General features: G+C 46.8%; 1 protein-coding gene across 4 annotated transcripts in view; it reads left to right on the top strand.

Moving 5' to 3' along the window:
- The first annotated feature begins 1,827 nt into the window (after positions 1–1,827).
- Positions 1,828–20,986, top strand: part of CHKA (choline kinase alpha) — a 58,717-nt gene continuing 39,558 nt past the window's right edge. The window contains exon 1 of one of the 4 annotated variants that reach the window (XM_057317450.1): positions 1,828–2,357. In XM_057317450.1, coding sequence (XP_057173433.1) covers positions 2,029–2,357 — 329 coding nt within the window. In that variant the 5' untranslated portion in view covers positions 1,828–2,028. The remainder of the gene's footprint in view (positions 2,358–20,986) is intronic. The other 3 variants (XM_057317449.1, XM_026483028.4, XM_026483026.4) reach the window with 3 other exon arrangements.

Raw genomic sequence — 20,986 nt, 5'->3', positions numbered from 1 at the left:
AGGGAGGGAAGTTTTCTATCCTCTTGGAAGTCATACTCCTCACACAAAGGAGCCAGGACACCTGCCCTTGCCTCTCATCTTAGCCGAGGGACCTCAGCTGAGGCATTCAGCTTCTGCAGGACTCAGTCTTCGCATCTATAAATGGAAGCAATAATACATAAAACTTTCCCAACACCTTTAATAAGGCGTCCTTTTCCTCCCGCAGGGAACTGCCATCCCATAAAGGCGCCTGGGGGTTCTAACAGCCCAAACCAGGAGATGCCAGAGTTATTTCAAGCGACAGAGACCCAACTCTTTCTTCTAGTGTCCTTTCCTCCCCGCCAGGTTTCTGGCATTCCTGAGATTACTAGGCGGCTGTAAGGGGACAGTGGGACAAAAGGTCTGTCACCTGGGCAGGCCGTGGACATGGCCCCACCTCTCTACCAGTGTTATTTTTAGACAAAGTCCTTGGATACCTTATCTAAATGGCCTGACTGGAGACCTTGACTTCTCAGCTTTTCAAACCTGCAATGGGACTCCCACCTTGCCTTCCTCCTAAACGTCTGGGCTAATCCAGTACAAGCCCCACCTCTACAACTGTCTTGTCAAAAGCCCCCTTTCATTATAACGCTTTTGTTCAATAAGGCCCCCTCCCTTTTTTTTTTCTCGGAGCAAGTTCAGCCAAGTACACACTGTCTAAAAAGAGATTTTTGCTGCTGGCAGACGGAAATCCCACACGGAAGCCATTTTCTGTAATCCAGGCGCTTAATTTCCTAAGTAGTCGGGGAACCTCTTGTCCCAGCTCATGTCCCATAAAATAGGACCTGTAATTTTTATACTTATCTGTAACCCACTTCCAGAAAGGATCGGGACGGCGGGGTGAAAGGATGAGTGACACCGGACTGTGTGGCCAACGGGAGCAGGGCCCTCGTCCCCCTCCGCGGGCAAAGGTGCGTTAGTCACGGTCACGGGGCTGCCTCCTGCGCGGGGGCGGGCGGGGCGCGCCCACAAAGCCAGCAGCCCAGTGTCATTCACCTTTGGTCAGGGTTCCGCGCGGCGGTGGTGGCCTCGCCGCGGGATGCAGCCCCGCCCGCCCGGAGCTTCTAGGCCCCGGCGTCCTCAGCACCAAGGACAGGGAAACTGAGGCCGCCGGAGGCCTCAGAGGGCGGGGTCACCTGTGCGGCCTCGAACCCATCGCCTCCGCCCTCTTTCGGACTTCGATTTCTGACCCGGGGATAGTAACTCCTCCGGCTCCGGGTTGGACGGAGCGTGCTCGCGCCTCGCGAGGAGCTGAGCCGCCGCTGGGAAATGTTATAAAAATACAGCCACGGAGCTGCAGGAGGTGCCTTGCCCCAAGGTCATGCGGAAAGAGAAGCCAGCTTCCAGGCACCAGCTTCCTGCCTGCCCCCTGCCAGGCCCCGGCCTCTGATGTCCTGGGGTCCCCGGGGGTCCAAGCAAACTTCCGGCTCGCAAAGCCAAGCCCCAGATCCTCGAGGCTCAGGGGCCTCCCCCGCCCGGCCCCCGCAACGCTGTAGGGGCGCCCCCGCGCCTCACTTGCTGCCCTCCAACCCAGCGACCCCCGGCGCCGGCCCGACGCCCCGCCCCCTGCGCCGGCCCCGCCCCCCGCGCCGGCAGCGCCCGGGGCGGGGGGCGGCGCCGCAGCCAATAGGGAGGTGGCGTGGCGAGGGCGGCGGCGGTTGTGATGCGCCGGGCCGGCGGGCGGCGGCCAATCCGCGGCGAGCTCGAGGGCGGGCTGTGACGCGAGCGGCGCTCCTCGTGCGGCGGCGGTATAGGAGAGAGCGCCGCGGCGAACAGGGCCAGCCGAGCGCCGCCGCCGCTGCCGCCGCTGCCCGCCGCCCGCTCCCTCCGCGCCGCCGCCCCGCGTCCGCCCGGCGCTCCCCCAACAGACGCGCCCGCTCCCGGCCGGCCCGTCGGCGAGCCGGTGAGCCGCCTCCGCGCCCGGCCTCCGTGAGGGGGGCGCCCGGCCGGACCCTGAGCCTCGCTCTCTCGCGCTGCGGCCGCCCGCGCCTCCTCGGCCGCTTGCCCGGCATGAAGACCAAGTTCTGCAACGGGGGCGAGGCGGAACCCTCGCCGCTCGGGCTGCTGCTGAGCTGCGGCGGCGGCAGCGCGGCCCCGGCGCCCAGCGTGGGGCAGCAGCGCGACGCCGCCAGCGACCGCGAGCCCAAGCAGCTGGGCGGCCCGCAGCCGCCGCTCGCGCTGCCGCCGCCGCCGCCGCTGCCGCTGCCCCCGCCGCCGCCGCCGGCCGAAGAGCAGCCCGAACCTCGGACGCGGCGCAGGGCCTATCTATGGTGCAAGGAGTTCCTGCCCGGTGCCTGGCGGGGCCTTCGTGAGGACCAGTTCCACATCAGTGTCATCAGGTCGGTGGCGGTGCCCCGCCGGGGTGGGCGCACGGGGCAGACGCCTGGAGCCGCTACCGGGTCAGGTGACGCTGGCCGGGCGGGGGCGGGGCCTGCGGACACTGCGGTGGCCGGAGACCCCCCTCCCGAACCGCGTGAAATCCCAGCCGGATTCCGCGGCACGGGCCCCGCGGTCTCCCAGGACCTTCCAGAAGACAGGCCTTTAAAAAAAAAATACCGGTTTCATGGGAAAACAGGTCCCCTGTAGGCAGAACAATGCCGTTGAGTCACAAAGTGCGTTTTGTCCAGAAGCTTAAAAATTTGTCTGGGACGTCCCTCTGCGGTTTTAGGGCCTTGAATGCGGAGGGGTGTCGTGATTGGCTTTAAAAAAAAAAAAGTCACCTGATAACTTTTCTTCTAGTTCCTCGAGTCCATGGTTTGCTTTTCTCCTCGCTCTGAAAGAGTCATTTGTTAGTATCCGAGGGGTGACATTTGCTCATCCTGGCTAACACTGTTCAGTCATAGGGGTGTATCAGTGGTCAAAGCTTAGGAGGCTTGGCTTCAAAAATTACGAGCAAGGGAGAAAGATTTTCCCCCTTTTTTCCTTCCCCTTTTTTAAAGCTAAAAATATGTAGTCATAGATTTAAATGACAAAAATATGTGTATTCACATACATAAAATATATGTAAATGACAAAAAATATACATGTATGACAAAAAATATATGTATCCGACTGAACAGAAGACTCCCTTGATTTCTGTTGCCTCTTTGCTCCCACGAGATAACCATTTAACAGTTAGTGTGTGTTCTTCTATTTAGACCTTTAGAAAAGGGTTTCTTTCTCTCCTGCTTTTCTTTTAACTGGTTGACCAGGTTGAGTGTCACATCTAGAAACTGGCTGGCTGCCACTGATAATCCCCAAATCCAATTGTAGTCATTTGATTGCTCTTCTGTGCCCAGTCTTTCAGCAGAGCTGCAAATGCGGCAGAATTACTGAGCTTCACTTCCTTGTTGTGCCTCTGGCCTGTCTTACAGATTTGCTTATGAGCAGTGAGAGTCAGAAGGTAGGAATCAAAACCAGAGGTGTTTAGATAATCTCGCAATTGCCTAATGAATTTTTTTTTCATGAAACTCTCCAAAACTATCATATTTAGTTAGGCCTGAAGATTCTCAGTGAAAAGGGTGATAGAACTCATCGTAGGCCGTGTCATCAGTTTGTAAAATGAAAAACCTAGAGGGGCTGGAGGTCAGTGGCTGTTTGCTGAACTAGTAGGTCTCTGGTACCCCTCTCCTGATCCATTACTCTTGGCTGTTGCCTGTGAAGATGTTTGGACACCTTAAGACGTTTTTTGTGGCCCCTTTTGGGGAGTGTCACTGGTCAGTTAAACCTTTGTATTTTGCTCAAAACTCATTGTAAGAGCATTGAGGATGTGTTTTGTTTCTTTTCTCCAAGAATTAGTAGTCTTAGAAATGGTCTTGGGGGGCGCCTGGGTGGCACAGGGGCGCCTGGGTGGCACAGCGGTTGGGCGTCTGCCTTCGGCTCAGGGCGTGATCCCGGCGTTATGGGATCGAGCCCCACATCTGGCTCCTCCACCATGAGCCTGCTTCTTCCTCTCCCACTCCCCCTGCTTGTGTTCCCTCTCTCGCTGGCTGTCTCTATCTCTGTTAAATAAATAAATAAATAAATAAATAAATAAACAAATCTTAAAAAAAAAATGGTCTTGGAAGCTTTCCTTTTGGTTTGGAGGACCTTTTTAAAACAACATATGGTATACATTGCCTCTTAGTTCTGTTTGTGATTATAGAATCCGTTGAATAGAGAGAAAAGAGGTGATTTAGGACATGATTTAGGGTGATGCCTAGCTTTTAAAAAGCAAAAGAGGCAGTTCAGAGTGGGAAAAAGGGTTCCCCTTGGTTGAAATCTAGTGACCTCCACAGGCAGTTGCGTGGCTATTAGGTGTTACTGACAGTTCACGATCTTTCAGCTTTTGGCTGAGTGCTGGTCCATCCCCAGTGGTTTATCAGACCTCACCGCCTCAACTCAGTCCGTCTAGACTGTCCCACATTTCATCCTTTTCCTACTTCCCACTCTGGAATATGCTTTTGCAGTTGGTAACAGCAGCTGACCAGAGCCCCAGGACCACTGCCACCTTTGCCCTCCCCCAGAAGCACTTCCTCGGCCTGCAGTGGCAGCTGAGACCTGGTGAGCTGCTTTTGCATCCACACCTCCTGTCTATTCCCTGTGCTGTTTCTGAGGCCAGGAGTCCAGGTCCGTGTCCTTGCGTAGATCCTGTAACAGGAGGCGCCCATGGATGTCCTTGCGCTTTGGGTTCCCTCCTCTGAATCGTTCTTTGTCCTGTTGCCAGGTATTCTCAAATATTGTTGCTCTTTGTTTTAAAGTTTACGTGGCTTCCTGTAGCTGGAGAATAAAATCCAGACTTATTTGCCTGCTTTAAACGTGGGCCCCAGCCTCCCTTTCTAGAGTGGTTCCTTTTTGTTGCTATTGTTTAAAAATCGCTCCTCTCCTCTTACCAGCAGTGAGGAGCAGCGAGCTCCTTACACTGGACCCTGTATTTCCTGAATGAGCTTTGTGCTTTCAATCTCTAGGCCTTTCTTTGCTCTTACACTCTGCTTGGCAGCCTGGTGTCTGCTTTTAAACTTCCTTCTTCAAGGCCTAGCTTAGAGAGAAACAGAATTAAATTCTTCTTTATGTGTGTCTTTTCCATAGCACTTCATATACACGCACACCTTCAGAGCAACAGCACCTACCACATTTGTGTGTTTATTCTTTGCCTCTTGTTAGATTGAATTCCTAGAGGGCGTTTCTTGTTCATCTTGTATCTCCAGCAATGGAATGGTGCCCGACTTGTGGTAGGCACTGGATTTTAGCTTAAATTGACCTCTTCACTCTCCTCTTACTGTGATGACAGGGGTCTCTCTAATCGGACTGTTGTTTGCCTGACCCTCTGGCTAGGAGTGGTGTAGGGAAAGATAAGAATTTTTGTAACATTGGGGCGCCTGGGTGGCTCCTCAGTGAAGTGCCCAGCTCTTGATTTTGGCTCAGGTCATGACCTCAGGGTCGTGAGATAGAGCCCCTCATGGGGCTCTAAGCTGGGCGTGGACTCTGCTTAAGTTTCCCCACCATCCCCCCCCCTGGCCCCACCCCCGCCACACTCACTGTCTCTCTCTCAAACAAAAAAATTACTGTCCATGCCTAGCCATCACAGCCGATCACTAGCTTCTGTCCAGGCCTGTCAAATCAAGGGTTTGTTATTATCACTCGTTGCTGATTGGTAAAAGTCACAATCAGTTGTGAAATGAAATTGCACATCTTTGCAAGATTTCATGAAGTTTGACGGAAGAGATGTTTGAGAGCTGTTAAAGTTCCACGCGTATCTGTTGACACATTACGTCCCACAGACCACCAGCAGTTGAAAATTGTTGGGGAAGGTGATACCCTGAACTTTCCCAAGTAGAATCATTTAGATATCAAAAAAACAAGAGAAGTCGTTGAAAAGACTGGCCAAGTCCTTAGATATATTTGCACAATGATGCAGTAAAAGTCAAATAGGGAGTGAGTTGTGGTTTATGGTATCATCATTAAGTTTTTTGATAAAATTATGCCAAAATTCCCTGCTTAATTTCCTTTTTATTGGGGCGTCTGGGTGGTTCAGTCGTTAAGTGTCTGCCTTCAGCTCAGGGCGTGATCCCGGCGTTCTGGGATCGAGCCCCACATCAGGCTCCTCTGTTGGCAGCCTGCTTCTTCCTCTCCCACTCCCCCTGCTTGTGTTCCCTCTCTTGCTGTCTCTCTCTCTCTGTCAAATAAACAAATCTTTTAAAAAAGTTTTTCCTTTTTATTATTTTTATTTTTTTAAAAGATTTTATTTATTTATTTATTTATTTATTTATTTATTTATTTGAGAGAGGGAGTGAGAGCACTAACAGGAGGGGCAGAGGGAAAGGGAGAAGCAGACTCCCTGCTGAGCAGGGAGCCCAGTGAACACAGGGCTCAATCCCAGGACCCCTGGGATCATGACCTGAGTCCTAGGCAGATGCTTAACTGACTGAGCCACCCAGGCGCCCCAAGTGATCTCACTTTAAAAAAAAATTAATAAACTTGGGGCGCCTTGCTGGCTCAGTTGACGGAGCATGTGACTCTTGATTTCAGGGTGGTGAGTTCCAGCTCCACGTTAGTCATAGAGCTTACTTAGAAAAAATTAATAAACTTAATTTTTTTAGAGCAGTTTTAGGTTCACAGCCAAGCGAAGCAGAAAGTACAGAGAGTTCCCATATACCCCATCCTACGCCCAACACGCACACCAGAGTGGTACATTGGTTACAGTTCATGAACTACACTAACATCGTTATCACTCACAGTCCCTAATTTACACTGAGGCTCACTCTCAGTGTTGTACATTCAGTGGGATTGGACAAATGTATGTCATGTACCCACTGTTGTAGCATCCTGCAGAGTAGCTTCACGGCCCTAAAGGTCCTCTGTCTGTCCCTCTCTCCTCGCAACCCCTTTTCTCAAAGGTCCTATGATTGGAAGCATAAAATATGTAGTCTTTTCAGATTGGCTTCTTCCCTTAACAGTAAGCATTTAAAAGTTCCCTTTGTGTCTTTTCATGGCTTACCATGTCATGATTGTATATTTCACTTTAGTACTGAATAATATTTCATCGTTCAGGTGGACCACGGTTTTTCCACTTACCCACTGAAGGACATCTTGGTCACTTCCAGGCCATTATGAATAAAGCTGCCGTAAATATCCACGCGCAGCTTTTTGTGTGGATGTAAGTTTTCAACTCTTTGAGTAAATATGAAAGCGTGCAGTTGCTGGATTATATGATAAGAGCCTGTTCTGTTCTGTAAGAAACGGCCAGTCTGTCTTCCAGAGTGGTGGCGCCATCTTGCATTCCTGCCAGCAGTGAGCAAGAGTTCGCGGTGCTCCGCATCCTCGCCAGCGTTTGGCGTCAGCATTCTAGACGTCGCCGCTCTGATAGGTGTGCGCTGGTATCTCGTTTTAATTTGCAATTCCCTAACGACATGTGATGTGGAGAATCGTTTTACATGCTTACATGCCTTCTGTATATCTTCTTTGGTGAGGTGTGTGTTTAGGTCTTTTGCCCATTTTTAAAATCAAGTTGTCTGTTTACTTAATGTTGAGTTTTAAGAGTTTTTTGTGTAAGAGTTATTTGTATCTTTTGGCTAATAGTCCTTTACCCAGTGTGTCTTTTGCAGATATTTTCTTCCAGTTTATGATTGTCGCCTTATTTTCTTGAATAGTGTCTTTGCGGAGAAGTTTTAAATTTTAATGAATTCTAGCTTCTCAGTCATTTCTTTCATAAACTGTGCCTTAGGTGTTGTATCTAAAATGTAGTGGCCATAAGCAAGGTTGTTTAGATGATTTCCTGTTATAGTCTGGTTTGTAGTTTTGTGTTTTACACTTGGGTCTAGAATCCATTTTGTGTTAACTTTTGCGAAGGATATAAGGTCTGCGTCTAGATTTCTTTCTTCCTTTTTTAAAAGTAGGCTCCATGCCGTGTGAAGCCCAGTACAGGGCTTGAACTGACAACCCTGAGGTCAAGACCTGAGCTTCAATCCAAAGTCAGATGCTTAACTGACTGAGCCACCCAGATGCCCCTAGAGCTCATTCTTTAACTGTGAATGTCTAGTTGTTCCAGCACCATTTGTTAAGACTGTCCTTTCTCTATTGAACTGCCTTTGCTCTTTGTCAGGATCAGTGGACTGAATTTATGTGGATCTATTTCTGGGCTCTGCACTCTGTTCCATCGATCTGTTTGCCCATTCTTTTTTTTTTTCTTCCTTTAAAGGTTTCATTTATTTATTTGACAGAGAGTGTGCGCTCACACCAGCAGGGAGTGTGGCAGGCAGTGGAGAGGGAGAATTAGGCTCCCCATAGAGCAGGGGGGGCCCCACGTGGGGCTTGATCCTAGGACCCCGGCATCATGATCTGAGCTGAAGGCAGTTGCTTAACCAACTGAACCACCCAGGCACCCCCTGTTTTCCATTCTTTTGGCCAACGCCACACTGTCCTGATTACTGTAGCTTTATAGTAAGTCTTGAAGTCCTGTAGTGTCAGTCCTCTGACTTTGTTCTTCTCCTTAAATACTGAGTTGGCTGTTCTGGGTGTTTTGCTTCTCTGTATAAACTCGAGAGTCAGTTTGTCAATATTGATAAAACAACTTGCTGGGATTTTGGTTGGGATTGTGTTGGATCTATACATCAAGTAGGGAAGAACTAGCATCTTGGCAATATACCGAGTCTTCCTATCCATGGACATGGAATATCTCTCCATTTTATTTAGTTATTGTTTGATGTCTTTCATAAGAATTTTGTCTTTTTCCTTCTATAGATCTTGTACATATTTTGTTATTTATAGCTAAATGTTTCATTTTTTTGGTTGCTGATGTACATGGTAATGTGTTTTTAATTTTATTTTCTACTTGTTCATTGCTGGTATATGGGAACATGAAAGTGATTGACTTTTTTTGTTTGTTGTTTTTTTTTTTTTAAGAGAGAGTGGGGAGTGGCAGAGGAAGAGGGAGAGAGAAATCTTAAGCAGACTCCATGCCCAGTGTGGAGCCCTACGTAGGACTTAATCTCACAACCCAGATATCATGACCTGAGCCAAAATCAAGAGTCAGACTCTTAACTGACTGAGCCACCCAAGTGCCCCAGTGATTGACTTTATATGTTAACTTTTTTATATGACTTTTGTATCCTGTAACCTTGCTATAATTCTTACTAGTTCCAGGATTTTATTTTCAGTCTAGTGTCCTGGCTTGTCCAGCTACTGATGCCCATGTTCTCCTTCTGGGTTTTTCCCTGCTGCAGACCCCCCCCCCCCCCAGTCTTACCATCCTCTGTCAGCTGGCAGAGAATCTTGTCCTGCCCTTGCACAGCCCTTGTCTTTAGCTTTTCATGAGTCTGTTTTGCATCTACAATGAGATCGTACTCCATGTCTTTCATATTATGTATGTAGTCAAGCTCTACACCCAATGTGGGGCTTGAACTCACAACCCTGAGATCAAGAGTTGCATGCTCGGGGCACCTGGGTGGCTCAGTTCGTTAAGTGTCCAACTCTTGGTTTTGGCTCAGGTCATGATCTTGGGGTCATGGGATCAAGCCCCGCATTGGGCTCTGTGCTCAGTGCAGGGTCTGCTTGGGATTCTCTCCCTCTGGCCCTCCCCTTGTGCACGTGCACTCTCTCTTTAAAGTAAAATAAATAAATAAAATCTTAAAAAAAAAGAGTTGCATTCTCTACCAGGTGAGCCTGCCAGGTGCCCCTCCATGTCTTTCATTCCATATTTATACATCTCACTGTGGCCAGTACTGTTTTCTGCTGAGTGTCCCAGCAGCCCAGGGACTTATGATGAACCACTAAAAAAAAGTAAGGCCTGGGAGGTCCGTGTGAGCTAGGGGCGTGTGGAGCACTTTGTGGAGAAAGTGGCAGCAGCCCTGAACTTTGAAAGACGGAAGAACCTCTCGGGCGAGAGAGCAGGCAGAGGCCTGCTGCCTTCCCAGGATGCTAAGAAGAGTGACTTGAGATCGGGATTTTAGGAACCCTTTCTGAGGGACACTTGGAAATGCCCGGACGTAGTTTGGATTGTCACGATTGGGTGGTGGCGGCGGTGGCGGCACTGCTGGCATCTAGTGGGTGGAGGGAAGGGATACTGCTATCCGTCCCGCGGTACAAAGGACAGCCCCTCCTCTTCCTCCAACAAAATTCTCGGGCCCCACGTGTCGGCAGTGCCGAGCTGGAGCAGCCCTTGGAATAGAGGACCGAAGACCAGCGTCCCTCTTCCGTCCGTCTGGCGGACTCGGACAGCCGAGCTGCTTTACCGTTGCTGCCGAGGAGCGGCTGACGTGACCTTAAATGATCATCACAGAATCCCCGGTTAGATGCTGCTACTTTATTTATGGTGAGAAGACAGGCTTAAAAGGCATCGAGTAACTTGCCCCAGGCCACACAACTGTCTGTGGGAGCCACAGTTCACCAGGTCAAAAGCTGTTCCCTTAACCCTGCCTCCAGGCTTGGGGTTAAGCCCTGTTACCGCACACTGATGCTGTCATTTCACTGAAGTCGTTTGTTTTTTCCCACCCGAGCCATGGTTGTTTCAAATTGTTTTAGATGGTGAAAAGAAGTTTTGCAAAAATCTGGGTTTTTTTCCCCCTTATTTCATTTGTGCTCCAAATTCATTGGCTGTTTTGCTATGTTCACTGTTCCGTTTTCCATGTATCCAGTCCTTGGACTTGTGGATCGTTTTCCTGCCGAGGTACTGGTTATGTTTGAATTTTTTTTCGCCCTAGTCATTTGACTTTTAGAAAAAGTGAAATTTTGGGGGGGCCAGGCTGTAAGCCTCAGGGAGACTGAGTCCCGCACGTGCTGGATTTGATGCCGTGTAACTTGTGGACAGTTTGCAGAGGTGTCAGTGGCTTCTTTGCTTTTCAGCAAAATACAGCTGGCTAGGCGCGGACCAGATAACCTCCCATCTTAATTTAGCAGATGAGGATTTTTGTTAAAGTTTTCTCTGGCGCAGGCAAGTTCTCGGGTTTATCATTCTCTGAGCATGGAGCTGATGCATCTAGACGTGGATCCTTCTCCAAATGATTAAAAATATGTAGATGTTTTATTGGATGAATGGATAAGCAAAATTTTACATGGACTATTATTTAACCTTAAAAAAGGAGGTTCTGACACCTGCTGCAGCATGGATGAACCTTGAGGACTAATGCTAAGTGAAATAGTTGCAAGTCACAAAAAGATGTACACTGTCTGATTTGACTGCTGTGAGATCTCTAGTGCAGTCAGATTCATAGAGACAAAGTAGACTGGGGGTGGCCAGGGGCTGGGGGGAGAGTGGAGAGTTCGTGCTTAGTGGGCACAGTTTCAGTTTCACAAGATAAAAAGGCTTCTGGAGATGGATGGTGGTGATGGTTGCAAAACAGTGTGAATGTACTTAATGGCACTGAATTGTACTCTTAAACATGGCTGAGATGGCAGGGCGCCTGGGTGGCTCAGTGCGTGGCGTGTCTGCCTTTGGCTCAAGTCATGATCCCAGGGTCCTGGGATCAAGCCCCGCATTAGGCTCCCTGCTCAGACGGCAGTCTGCTTCTCCCTCTCCCTCTGCCTGCCGCTCCACCTGCTTGTGCTCTCTCACCTCTTTGTGTCAAATAAATAGATAAAAATCTTAAAAAAAAAAAAAAGGTTAAGATGGTAAATTGTATGTTATATGTATTTCACCACAATTTAAAAACTAGAAACAGGGACGCCTGGCTGGCTCAGTCTGTGGAATATGAGACACTTGGTCTTGAGGTCCTGAGTTTGAGCCCCACATTGGGTGTAGAGATTACTGAAAACAAACAAACAAACAAAAAACTAAAAAAAAAAGCTTTTGAAAAACTGGAAAAAAATATATACGTAGATGTTTGACGTTAGGAAGGTCCTATTTCAAGACTGGGCATTCCACTAAATTGTATCACTATAGCATGGATTTTTCCTGCTTAGAATGCTGTGGAATAAAATAGAAATTAAGTAATCTCTTTGAGACCTGCTAAGTCTACAAAAAAAGGATGCAAGCCATTTTAAAAGCAATTCAAAAATGTGTTACAAAAATAAAAGCTATTATTATACAGTAAACCCTGTCTAGCAAAGTGATGGTACTCCAAAACTTTTAAAAAAATCTATTTTCTGTAGGATAAAGACTTGAAAACATTGAAGCCACTCCTGGATGCAGATGCAGAGACTAGCTCAGAAGCTCTCTCCTGTATGTTTGCTTTATAACTTGTAGTTAAAACTTGTTCTTCATGGGGCGTCTGGGTGGCTCAGTCGTTAAGCGTCTGCCTTCGGCTCAGGGCGTGATCCCGGTGTTCTGGGATCGAGCCCCACATCAGGCTCCTCTGCTAGGAGCCTGCTTCTTCCTCTCCCACTCCCCCTGCTTGTGTTCCCTCTCTCGCTGGCTGTCTCTCTCTCTCTCTCTCTCTCTCTCTCTGTCAAATAAATAAATAAATAAATCTTACAAAAAAAAAACACAAAAAAAAAACCTTGTTCTTCAGCCAAATCACCAACTTCTGAACCGTGAACCAAGTACGTGAATGTCAGGATGTGACATTCACGAGTGCCCCAGGTCTCTGCTGTGTATGCCAGCTTCCTGATGCCGGTGTCTTCAGGCGGGTCACATCTACTGGACTATTCAGCTTTCTTCCTGGGACTGAGAAGGTTTTGATGACCTCATCAGCTCCGATTTGGCTTCCTTTTACACATGGAGGGTATTTACAAGCTATGTGAACTTTTCGGAGCAACCAGAATTGAATGACAGTTTTCATGGCCAACAGCTCATCAGCTGTTGTGTTCAGTGTTTTTGGTAAGGTGGGTGGAAAGTCTGGAAGGGCTTGTGAAGGGGCCCTTGTTTCCTCTGTATGTGCTATGGAAGCAAGAGGACAGCTTGCTCCTGCGGCTTGACGGCTGGAGAAGGGGTGCGGAGTATACGGGCAGCGCTGTCCGCTCCCACCTGACAGGCTGGATGGTAGGAAGCCGAGGCTTTTCCAGCTTCGCTTCCTCTCTTTCTGGTCGGGTCACTTCAAATGACTTGTTTTTGGTATTTCAATGAACCTCTGGCCTTCCAGGCAAAGTACAGCTGTGCCCTAAACGGTGACTGACCTGCCTCTGAAGTCAGTGGCATTGTCTCATTTGGCTCGTAGTGGGGAAATGCCCTTTGTCCTTCTCCTTCCTTGAAAATCTCCACATTGCTGTGAAGTCTGGAAACTAATTGTACTTAATGGCTGCATGTCAGAGTCACCTGTTCAAATGGTGATGACCTAGTCGCAAACGGAGAGGAACTTTGCACTTTGCAGGTTTGGGGATTTTTGTGGATTTACCCGGGGTGTTGGTAACACATAAATTTCCCTGAGCTGCTTTGCTGCCTCAACCAATAGACTTCTGTGGGAAGGGGTGGTGCTGCAGGCTCTGTGACAATGGAGCTGATGTAGAGAAGGGCAAGTTGGGAGAGAAGAAAATCTGGCACTTTCTCTGAAGTAGAAGTTTGGTTGGAAAATTCACCAAGAAGCAAGTTAGCCCTTATTATTTTAGATTGACAATGGATAAGAAACATTTTGGCTGTTTTAAAGGCTAGATTAGGAAATGCAAGGCTGAAAAGGAGGTCTGGGCATAACAGTCCTTTAAAGTATCCAGAATATTATCTGTTATGTGACTTGAGGCAGGAAATTTGCAGTAAAGGCTCAATCAGTTGGGGCCCAACTTACTGAAAATTTTCCTTATTCTTTTTTTTTTTTTTTTAAACCACTGCCTCGTCCATAAAATCAAGTAAAGGGTTAGATTTGTGCTTATCAAACTAGAACACCCATACTGAAGCCACAGTGCAATCTTATAAATCTGCCCGGAAAGCTAATTGTATTGACGGGTTCAGAGAGTAGTTTGTATTTACCAGTTGTGTTTATTAAAACAGAAAACTGGTATATTATGGAGAAGAGAAAACACTGCCTGGATAGATATATGAAATTTTGAGTTTAGATTTTCGACACGAATATTTTATTTGTTAATCTCTAATTTTCTTGTAGTTAGTTAAGCTGATGCTTCATAGCTGCTGGATGATTACCCAGGAAATTGAATCAAGTGGGCTAACTCCCTCCCTGAGCGTTCCTGTTATTTGTGAGGTGATTACAGAAGACGGTTGGAAAAAACAAAGGTTATTTTTGTTCATTTTGTTTAAAATTTTTTTGAGGGGCACCTGCCTGCCTCAGTCGGTTGAGTGTCTGACTCTTGGTCTTGGCACGGGTCATGATCTCAGGGTCGTGAGATTGAGCCCTGCGCCAGGCTCCGCGCTCAGCGTGGTCGGCTTGAGATTCTCCCTCTCCCTCTGCCCTTCCCACTTGTCCTCTCTCTTTCTCTCTCTCCAAAATAAATCTTTAAAAAGGAAGAAAGAAAGAAAGAAGCCAACAAACCTAAGCAGACATACATCCTGTCATCGTCCAGGGCCCGGTGACATTCGTGTGCGTCGAGGGCAGGGTCACATGGAGGGGGCTGAGAATCCTCCAGGTGTCTCTGACCTTTTCAGGGACCCCGTGTGACTAATGAGAACTGCAAACAGATCTGCTGTATGAGTTGCCCTTTGTCCATTGTGGATTGTGAATAAAGAAGCTGAGGATTCGGTAAGGTGTGTGTATTATCAGTGGGCAGGCAATTCGTGCCTGAAGTTATGGCCGTACTCTGACTACATCTCTCCTACCCAAATGCCAACTCTTCTGAGTTTTCCTGTCTGATTCTCTTAATTTTCCTGCCTTTGCGTTTGGCCTGTTGGCTCAGTGGTGGAATTTAGGGTGCTGCATTAAAGAGCACTGTGCAGGGGCACCTGGGTGGCTCAGTCAATTAAACATTTGCCTTCGGCTCAGGTCATGGTCCCAGGGTCCCAGGATCGAGCCCTATGTCGGGCTCCCTGCTCAGCGGGGAGTCTGCTTCTCCCTCTCCCTCTGCCCCTGTTAATGCTCTCTCTCTTGCTCGTTCTCTCTCAAATAAATAAATAAAATCTTAAGGAAAAAAAAGCATGTGAAAGCCCCTCCGTGCAGAGATGGCCACAACCACTAAAGCTTAAGTTAAAGACTTTGAAAAGCCAAGAGAGTATGAACAGCATGGAAATGAGTCTATAGGAGGAGGGCAGAGGGCAAGAGAGACACGTGTTAGCAAACCTCCCCTCTCTGGACTTTATTCTAGAATGTTTCTCTTGACGGTTTTTACAATGCTTTGGGTGCCAGGACTGTGGAACCCAGGCAGTGAGACGGGTGGGAGGAGAAGAGAAGGTGGTGGGTTTTGTGTGGGAGAGCCTTCTCTTACTGGCCTCAAACTTGAAGGGATGGAAGGAAAAGTGGCAAAAAGAGATGTGGGAAGGGAAGTAAAGAAGTGCCTGGTCAGGAACAGAGGAAAGGACCCCTGGTAGCAGTGGGGGGGGGGGGGGGGGAAGCGCAGGGTCTGAATGGAATAAGGAAGGGTGTGCGAAGCTGGGAACTCCTAGTGCAGCCGTGGAGAGGTTTCCTGAAACTGGGTAACTTTTCTCATTCCAAAGCTCTTAGTAATGTTTCTTTTTCCAGATCCAAAAATCAGAGGAGTCTTTTTTTGTGGGCTTGATTGCTCTTAGGAGCTAGCAGTTCCCTTGGAAGTGTTCCATGGTTGGGAGCAGATTTTAGTCAAATGATGATCGCCGTGGACAAGACACAGGTTTAATATTAAGAGGGTGGTTTAGATAAATCCAATGAAATGTTCAATCTGTAGTTAACTAAGGCAAAGTGGTTATCGCTGGTTCAAAAAGAAAAATAACAGCTTTATTGAGATACCGTAAAGTTCACCCTTTTAAATTCAGTTCAGTGATTTTTAGTATTTTTATAGGGTTCTACAGTAATCACTGCTATCTTTTCAGAACATTTTCATCACCGAAGAAATCAATCCTTTACCATTAGCAGTCTCTCCCCACGCTTCCCTCCTTAGCTCCTGACAATCACAAATTCACCTGATATCTTCTGGACATTTCATGTAGGAAGAATCACCCAATATGTGTGGATTTTTATGACCATTTTCTTTCACTTAGTATGTTTTCAAGGTTTATTCATGTCATAGCACATATGGTACTTTGTTCCTTTTTATGGTTGAATAATATTCCATTGCATGATATACCACAATTTGTTCGTCAGGTGATGGACATTTGAGCTTTTCCATTATTTGGCTATTATGGACATTTGTGTACGGTTTTTTGTGAGGACATGTCTTCAGTTCTCTTGGGTGTATGTCTAGGAGTGGAACTGCTGGGTCTTGTGGTAACTTGATGTTTAACCTTTTGAAGATGTCAGTAATCTTTTGAAGCCTCTGTCAAAGAGAATCTCCGTGGACCCCAGCAAGTATTCCCCATTGTGACTGAGAAGATACTGGACAAGGCTGTCATTGCTTTGACCCACTGCGATCTTTATCAGCACCATGTTTTCCTTGCTGCCAGTGATCTTGGTTTTATACAGACCCTACATTGCCAGCTGATATTTTTCTTAAAGATTTATTTATTTATTTTAGAGGAAGAGAGAGTGAGAGCATGTGAGTGGGGGGAGGGGCAGAAGCAGAGGGAGAGGAAGAGAGAATCCTCAAGCAGACTCCCTGCTGAGCATGGAGCCCTACGTGGGCCTTGATCCCAGGACCCTGAGATCATGACCTGAAGCTGAAACCCAGAGTCAGCTGCTCAACTGACTGAGCCACCCAGGCGCCCCTTGCCAACTGATTTTTTGAGAAGGGTTCGTTATCGTGTATGCTGTTGATTGTGTATTAGATGCCGTAAAGTTTTACGTGAAATAAGCTCTTTATTAAAAATTACAAACATTTAGGGGTGCCTGGGTGGCTCAGTCGGTTGAGTGTCCGACTTATGATTTCAGCTCAGGTTGTGATCTCATGGGTCATGAGATTGAGCCACTTGGCTGGGAGTCTGCTTGGGATTCTCTCTCTCCCTCTCTCTCTGCCCCTACACCCCCCATGAGCACATGAGAGTATGCATTCTGTCTCTCTCTCTCAAATATATAAAATCTTTTATTTATTAGAGAGAGAGAGTGCAGAGTGAGAGTGACAGCATGAGCAGGGGGGAGGGGCAAAGGGAAAGGGAGAAGCGGGCTCCCACTGAGCAGAGAGCCTGACATGGGACTTGATCCCAGGACCCTTGGATCATGACCTGAGACAAAGGCAGATGCTTAACCAACTGAGCCACCCAAGTGTCTCTAAATTTTTTTTAATTACATATATAAAGTAGGAAAGAGTAAAAAATGTAAAATAGCTTTATCAGTTGGCACATTCTGCTAAATTGGCCTCAGGTTCCCTTCCTTTCCCCAGAGATAATCAGCGTTCTGAATTGGTATTAAAATTCTGTTTGTGTCATTCTGAAATAAGATTCTGATCTTGAAATCTTTTATGATCTGTGTATTTGGTTTAAGTGCTGAAGCATTAGAGTCTTTTTTATGATAGGTGTACTTGTAATAGAATAGTTGACATATAAGAGAATTAATAATCCTGTATGTTTTGGAACATGGTGGTTCATATTCGACCATATGGGACCTGTTGTCAGTTAGGCTTCTGTTTGAGGAAGGCCCTGCCCGGTAAGAAGGCATGATCCATACGTCTTGCCATAAGGAACTTTAAAGAGGAAGTAGCGTCAAATACCAGATCTTAGTGTTACATGGAGTGGTTTTTGTTTTGAAATGATTTTATGGAATTTCCCAAGGTTCTTTTTAATAATGTTGATCAGTCGATATGTTGCCTACTGTGACACAGTATCTTTGACCCATTTCTGGGTCAACTAAAATTTTAGATTATCTGCTATTTTACATTTTCCAATTTGATCTTCTCAGTGGTTAGTGCAGTTAATTATATGGCTTTATGAGGAGGGTGATGGATTGACATTTATCAGTTTCGAAGTTACCCTGCATGGAGTCACTGATGCATGTCACCAAGAAGTAATTTTTTTTTTAAAGATTTTATTCATTTGAGAGAGAGAGAGCGAGCACATGTGTGCGAGCAGGGGGAGAGGCAGAGGGAGAAGCAGACTCCCTGCCGAGCAGGGAGCCTGATGTGGGGCTTAATCCCAGGACCCTGGGATCATGACCTGAGCTGAAGGCAGACACTTCACTGACTGAGCCACCTAAGGTGCCGCCCACAAGAAGTCATTTAAATAAAGCTAACTCTCAGCGTGTTTTGTAATTTATTTTAATAAATGTATTTTTTCTGTATTGATGTACCTATCAATATTTCCAATGCAACAATTTTCTAACTGAAAATATTTCATGGCCTTTGTTAATAACTTCGTGTTTGTCATAGACTTAAAAAATTTTAGTTATCTTCACTAGCAATTTGATGTTTTATTTATTAATTTTTAAAGATTTATTTATTCATTTTAGAGAGAGAATGTGTGTGCACGAGGCGGGGAGGGGAAAGCAGACTCCCTGCTGAGCGGGGAGCCTGATGCAGGGCTCCATCCCACGTCCCAAGACCACGACCCAAGCTGAAACCCAGAGTCAGATGCCCAACGGACTGACCCACCCTTGTACCCTGCAGTTTGATGTTTTTAAAAATTATATTTTGATCTATCAAGTTTTCATTAAAAGAGTCAGTCAAGAATATGAGATGGGGGTGCCTGGATGGCTCAGTCGGTTAAATGTCTGACTCTTGGTTTTAGCTCGGGTCATGATCTCAGGGTTGTGATATCAAGCCCCATGTCGGGCTCCTCCATTGGTGGGGAGTCTGCTTGAGATTCCCTCTTCCTCTGCCCCCACCACCTGCATTCTCTCACTCTCTCTAATATATAAATCTTAAATATAAGATCATGAGAGGGGAGTTCTGATGTGCTGACAGGCAAGGAGTGAGTGGTGTGGCTTGTTTGTAGGACACTTCAGCAATGGGTAGCAAAAATTTAAAAATGTTAGTGCTCTTTGACCCAGAAAAACCAACTGTGACTAAAGGGTCTCATCAGATTGTGCATAAAGGTTGATGTACAGGTGTCCATACCGTAGAGTTATGGATAGAAGTAAAAAGTTATGGAAAGGCCCACTATCTCCAGCAGTGGGCCATTGGCTAAACCATGCTTAGTCTTCAAGAGGAAATTGTGTGCGTGATTAAAAATTGTGTTTTTAATGCTGAATTGATGGAAAATGCTTGTGTAATATAAATGCAAGAGGAACGTTATGGAGTAATACATTCAGTATGATCCCAATTTTAGTAACAAGAAAGAAGTAGGAAAAGAGGAGCTTAGAAAAATGACAACTAAAAAAACCCAGAAAGTCCGCTTGATCTCAGGGCCATGAGTTCAAGCCCCACCTTGGGTGTGGAGCCTACTTAAAAAAAAAAACAAAAAAAACAAACCACCCAGAATGTTCAAAAGTGATTATGTTCAAACGATAGAATTTGGGTAACTTGTTATATTTTTTATTTTGGGATCTTTAAGATCCATATTAACATGATTTTTTGGGACATGAATTCTAAAATCTGAAAGGCAAATAATTTACTACACGTTACAAACAGCCTACGTTAGTTGCTCCAGTAAAACTGCGGAAACTTAGCTGAGTCCTTAAAAGCACGCCCGGGTCAGCTGAGCTCTTTCCTGCTTGTGGTGAATATGAACACGAATATGGCGAATATGATGAAAGCAGCACAGTGCTCCCGGGCGCTGCCACGTGGCTTTGTTTGCACTAAAACTACTTTCTTCCGCGTAGAAACCCGTTAGCCCTAGGCTTCGGGGTGGTTCTTTGCTCTGTATTGCATGGTTTTCTCTGGATATCCAGAGAAACTGAAAGGATTATTTTGATATCTGATTAACGACGGGTGTGCTAGAAACTCTTGATTGGGCCCAGGAGTCCGCTGGCTCTGTGCCTGGGGCCCGTGGGCCGGCTGGGCACCCGCTGTGGGCTGCTGACATGTGCTGAGTGTGAAACACTCGTGTTTGCTTCATTTTATTGGATATTTTGCTTCCTTGAGTGTCTTGTGTCTAAGTTCAACTAGGACATGGATGTTTCTTATACAGCTGTTCTGCGGCTTGTTTGAAATCCTTGAGGGTTCCCGGGGTTTTTACTTGGGAGGATATCTTGACAAATTGTTATGGTAAATTGGGCCCTTGTGGTTTTGCTTCCACGTCTGGGGCGTATCTTCCCAACGTATCTTCTTTTTCCCAGTCATGTTGTTTGGCTCATTGGTAACTGGCGTTTTTCTAGGTGGTTTCTCACAGCTTGGGGCATCCGGGATAATGACCTTGTTTCATTTATCTTGCTTGTCACTAAAAAATAACCGGCGGTTTACTTCCTCCCGCTACAGCCTATTGAACACCAGGGGCCACAGATAATTCAAGAGACGAAGGGTTTGCGGGTTGGGAGCTGGGCTCTGGCCGAGCTGGCCCGCCTGGCTTCTCTAGGAGCGCGGGATTAAACTTTGAATGGAGTTACACAACTCAGAACAGTAGCTCATCTGTTTGCTCCCACTGTTGACCGAACTCTCAAGAGTGTGTGACAGGAAGGAAAACGAGGGCTTTTAACTGATGGGATGCCTGTCCTGTCGCCTGGTAGCCAGGAGCCTGCGCGGCAGGGTGCTTCTGATAAGCCACGCACCGGAGGCGTTGCCCTGAGTTGAGAAGAAAGGTCAAGGCTGCTCTCATTCTCCTCCCTCCACTCCGTCCTTGTGCCTCGAGGAGGCTCACGTGGGGGAAAACCAGAGCCTTGGGTTCCCTGATCTTTCTGTTCCTCCCTCACTGGGAGAGACAGCTGATTTGCCTTTTGGGAAAAGAGGTCTTTTCTCTCGTGAAGATTCCCAGGTACTCATGATTGCTTTTAAGTAAGCTATTGAAAAAATTCTTAAATATGACTTTTATTTACGTCTGGGAAACATAGTTTCTGTAGAAGCACATTCAAGTTTTTAATCGGCTAAGAAAAAATCGTTACATATGGAAAAAAGCCATTTTTCTTTTTTAAAAAGTGCTTTATTGAGATACGGTTCGCATACCATACAATTCACCCATTTAAAGTGTGTTTATCTGGTGGGTTTTAGTATATTCACAAGTACGGGCAGCCGTCATCCCACAATCAGTTTTAGAACATTCTTCTCATCT

The sequence above is a fragment of the Ursus arctos genome, unplaced genomic scaffold, assembly GCF_023065955.2.
Source record: "Ursus arctos isolate Adak ecotype North America unplaced genomic scaffold, UrsArc2.0 scaffold_23, whole genome shotgun sequence".
In the NCBI taxonomy this organism is placed as follows: Eukaryota; Metazoa; Chordata; class Mammalia; order Carnivora; family Ursidae; genus Ursus; species Ursus arctos.
The sequence above is the reverse complement of the archived record's forward strand: the minus strand, read 5'-3'. Positions and strand labels throughout refer to the sequence as shown.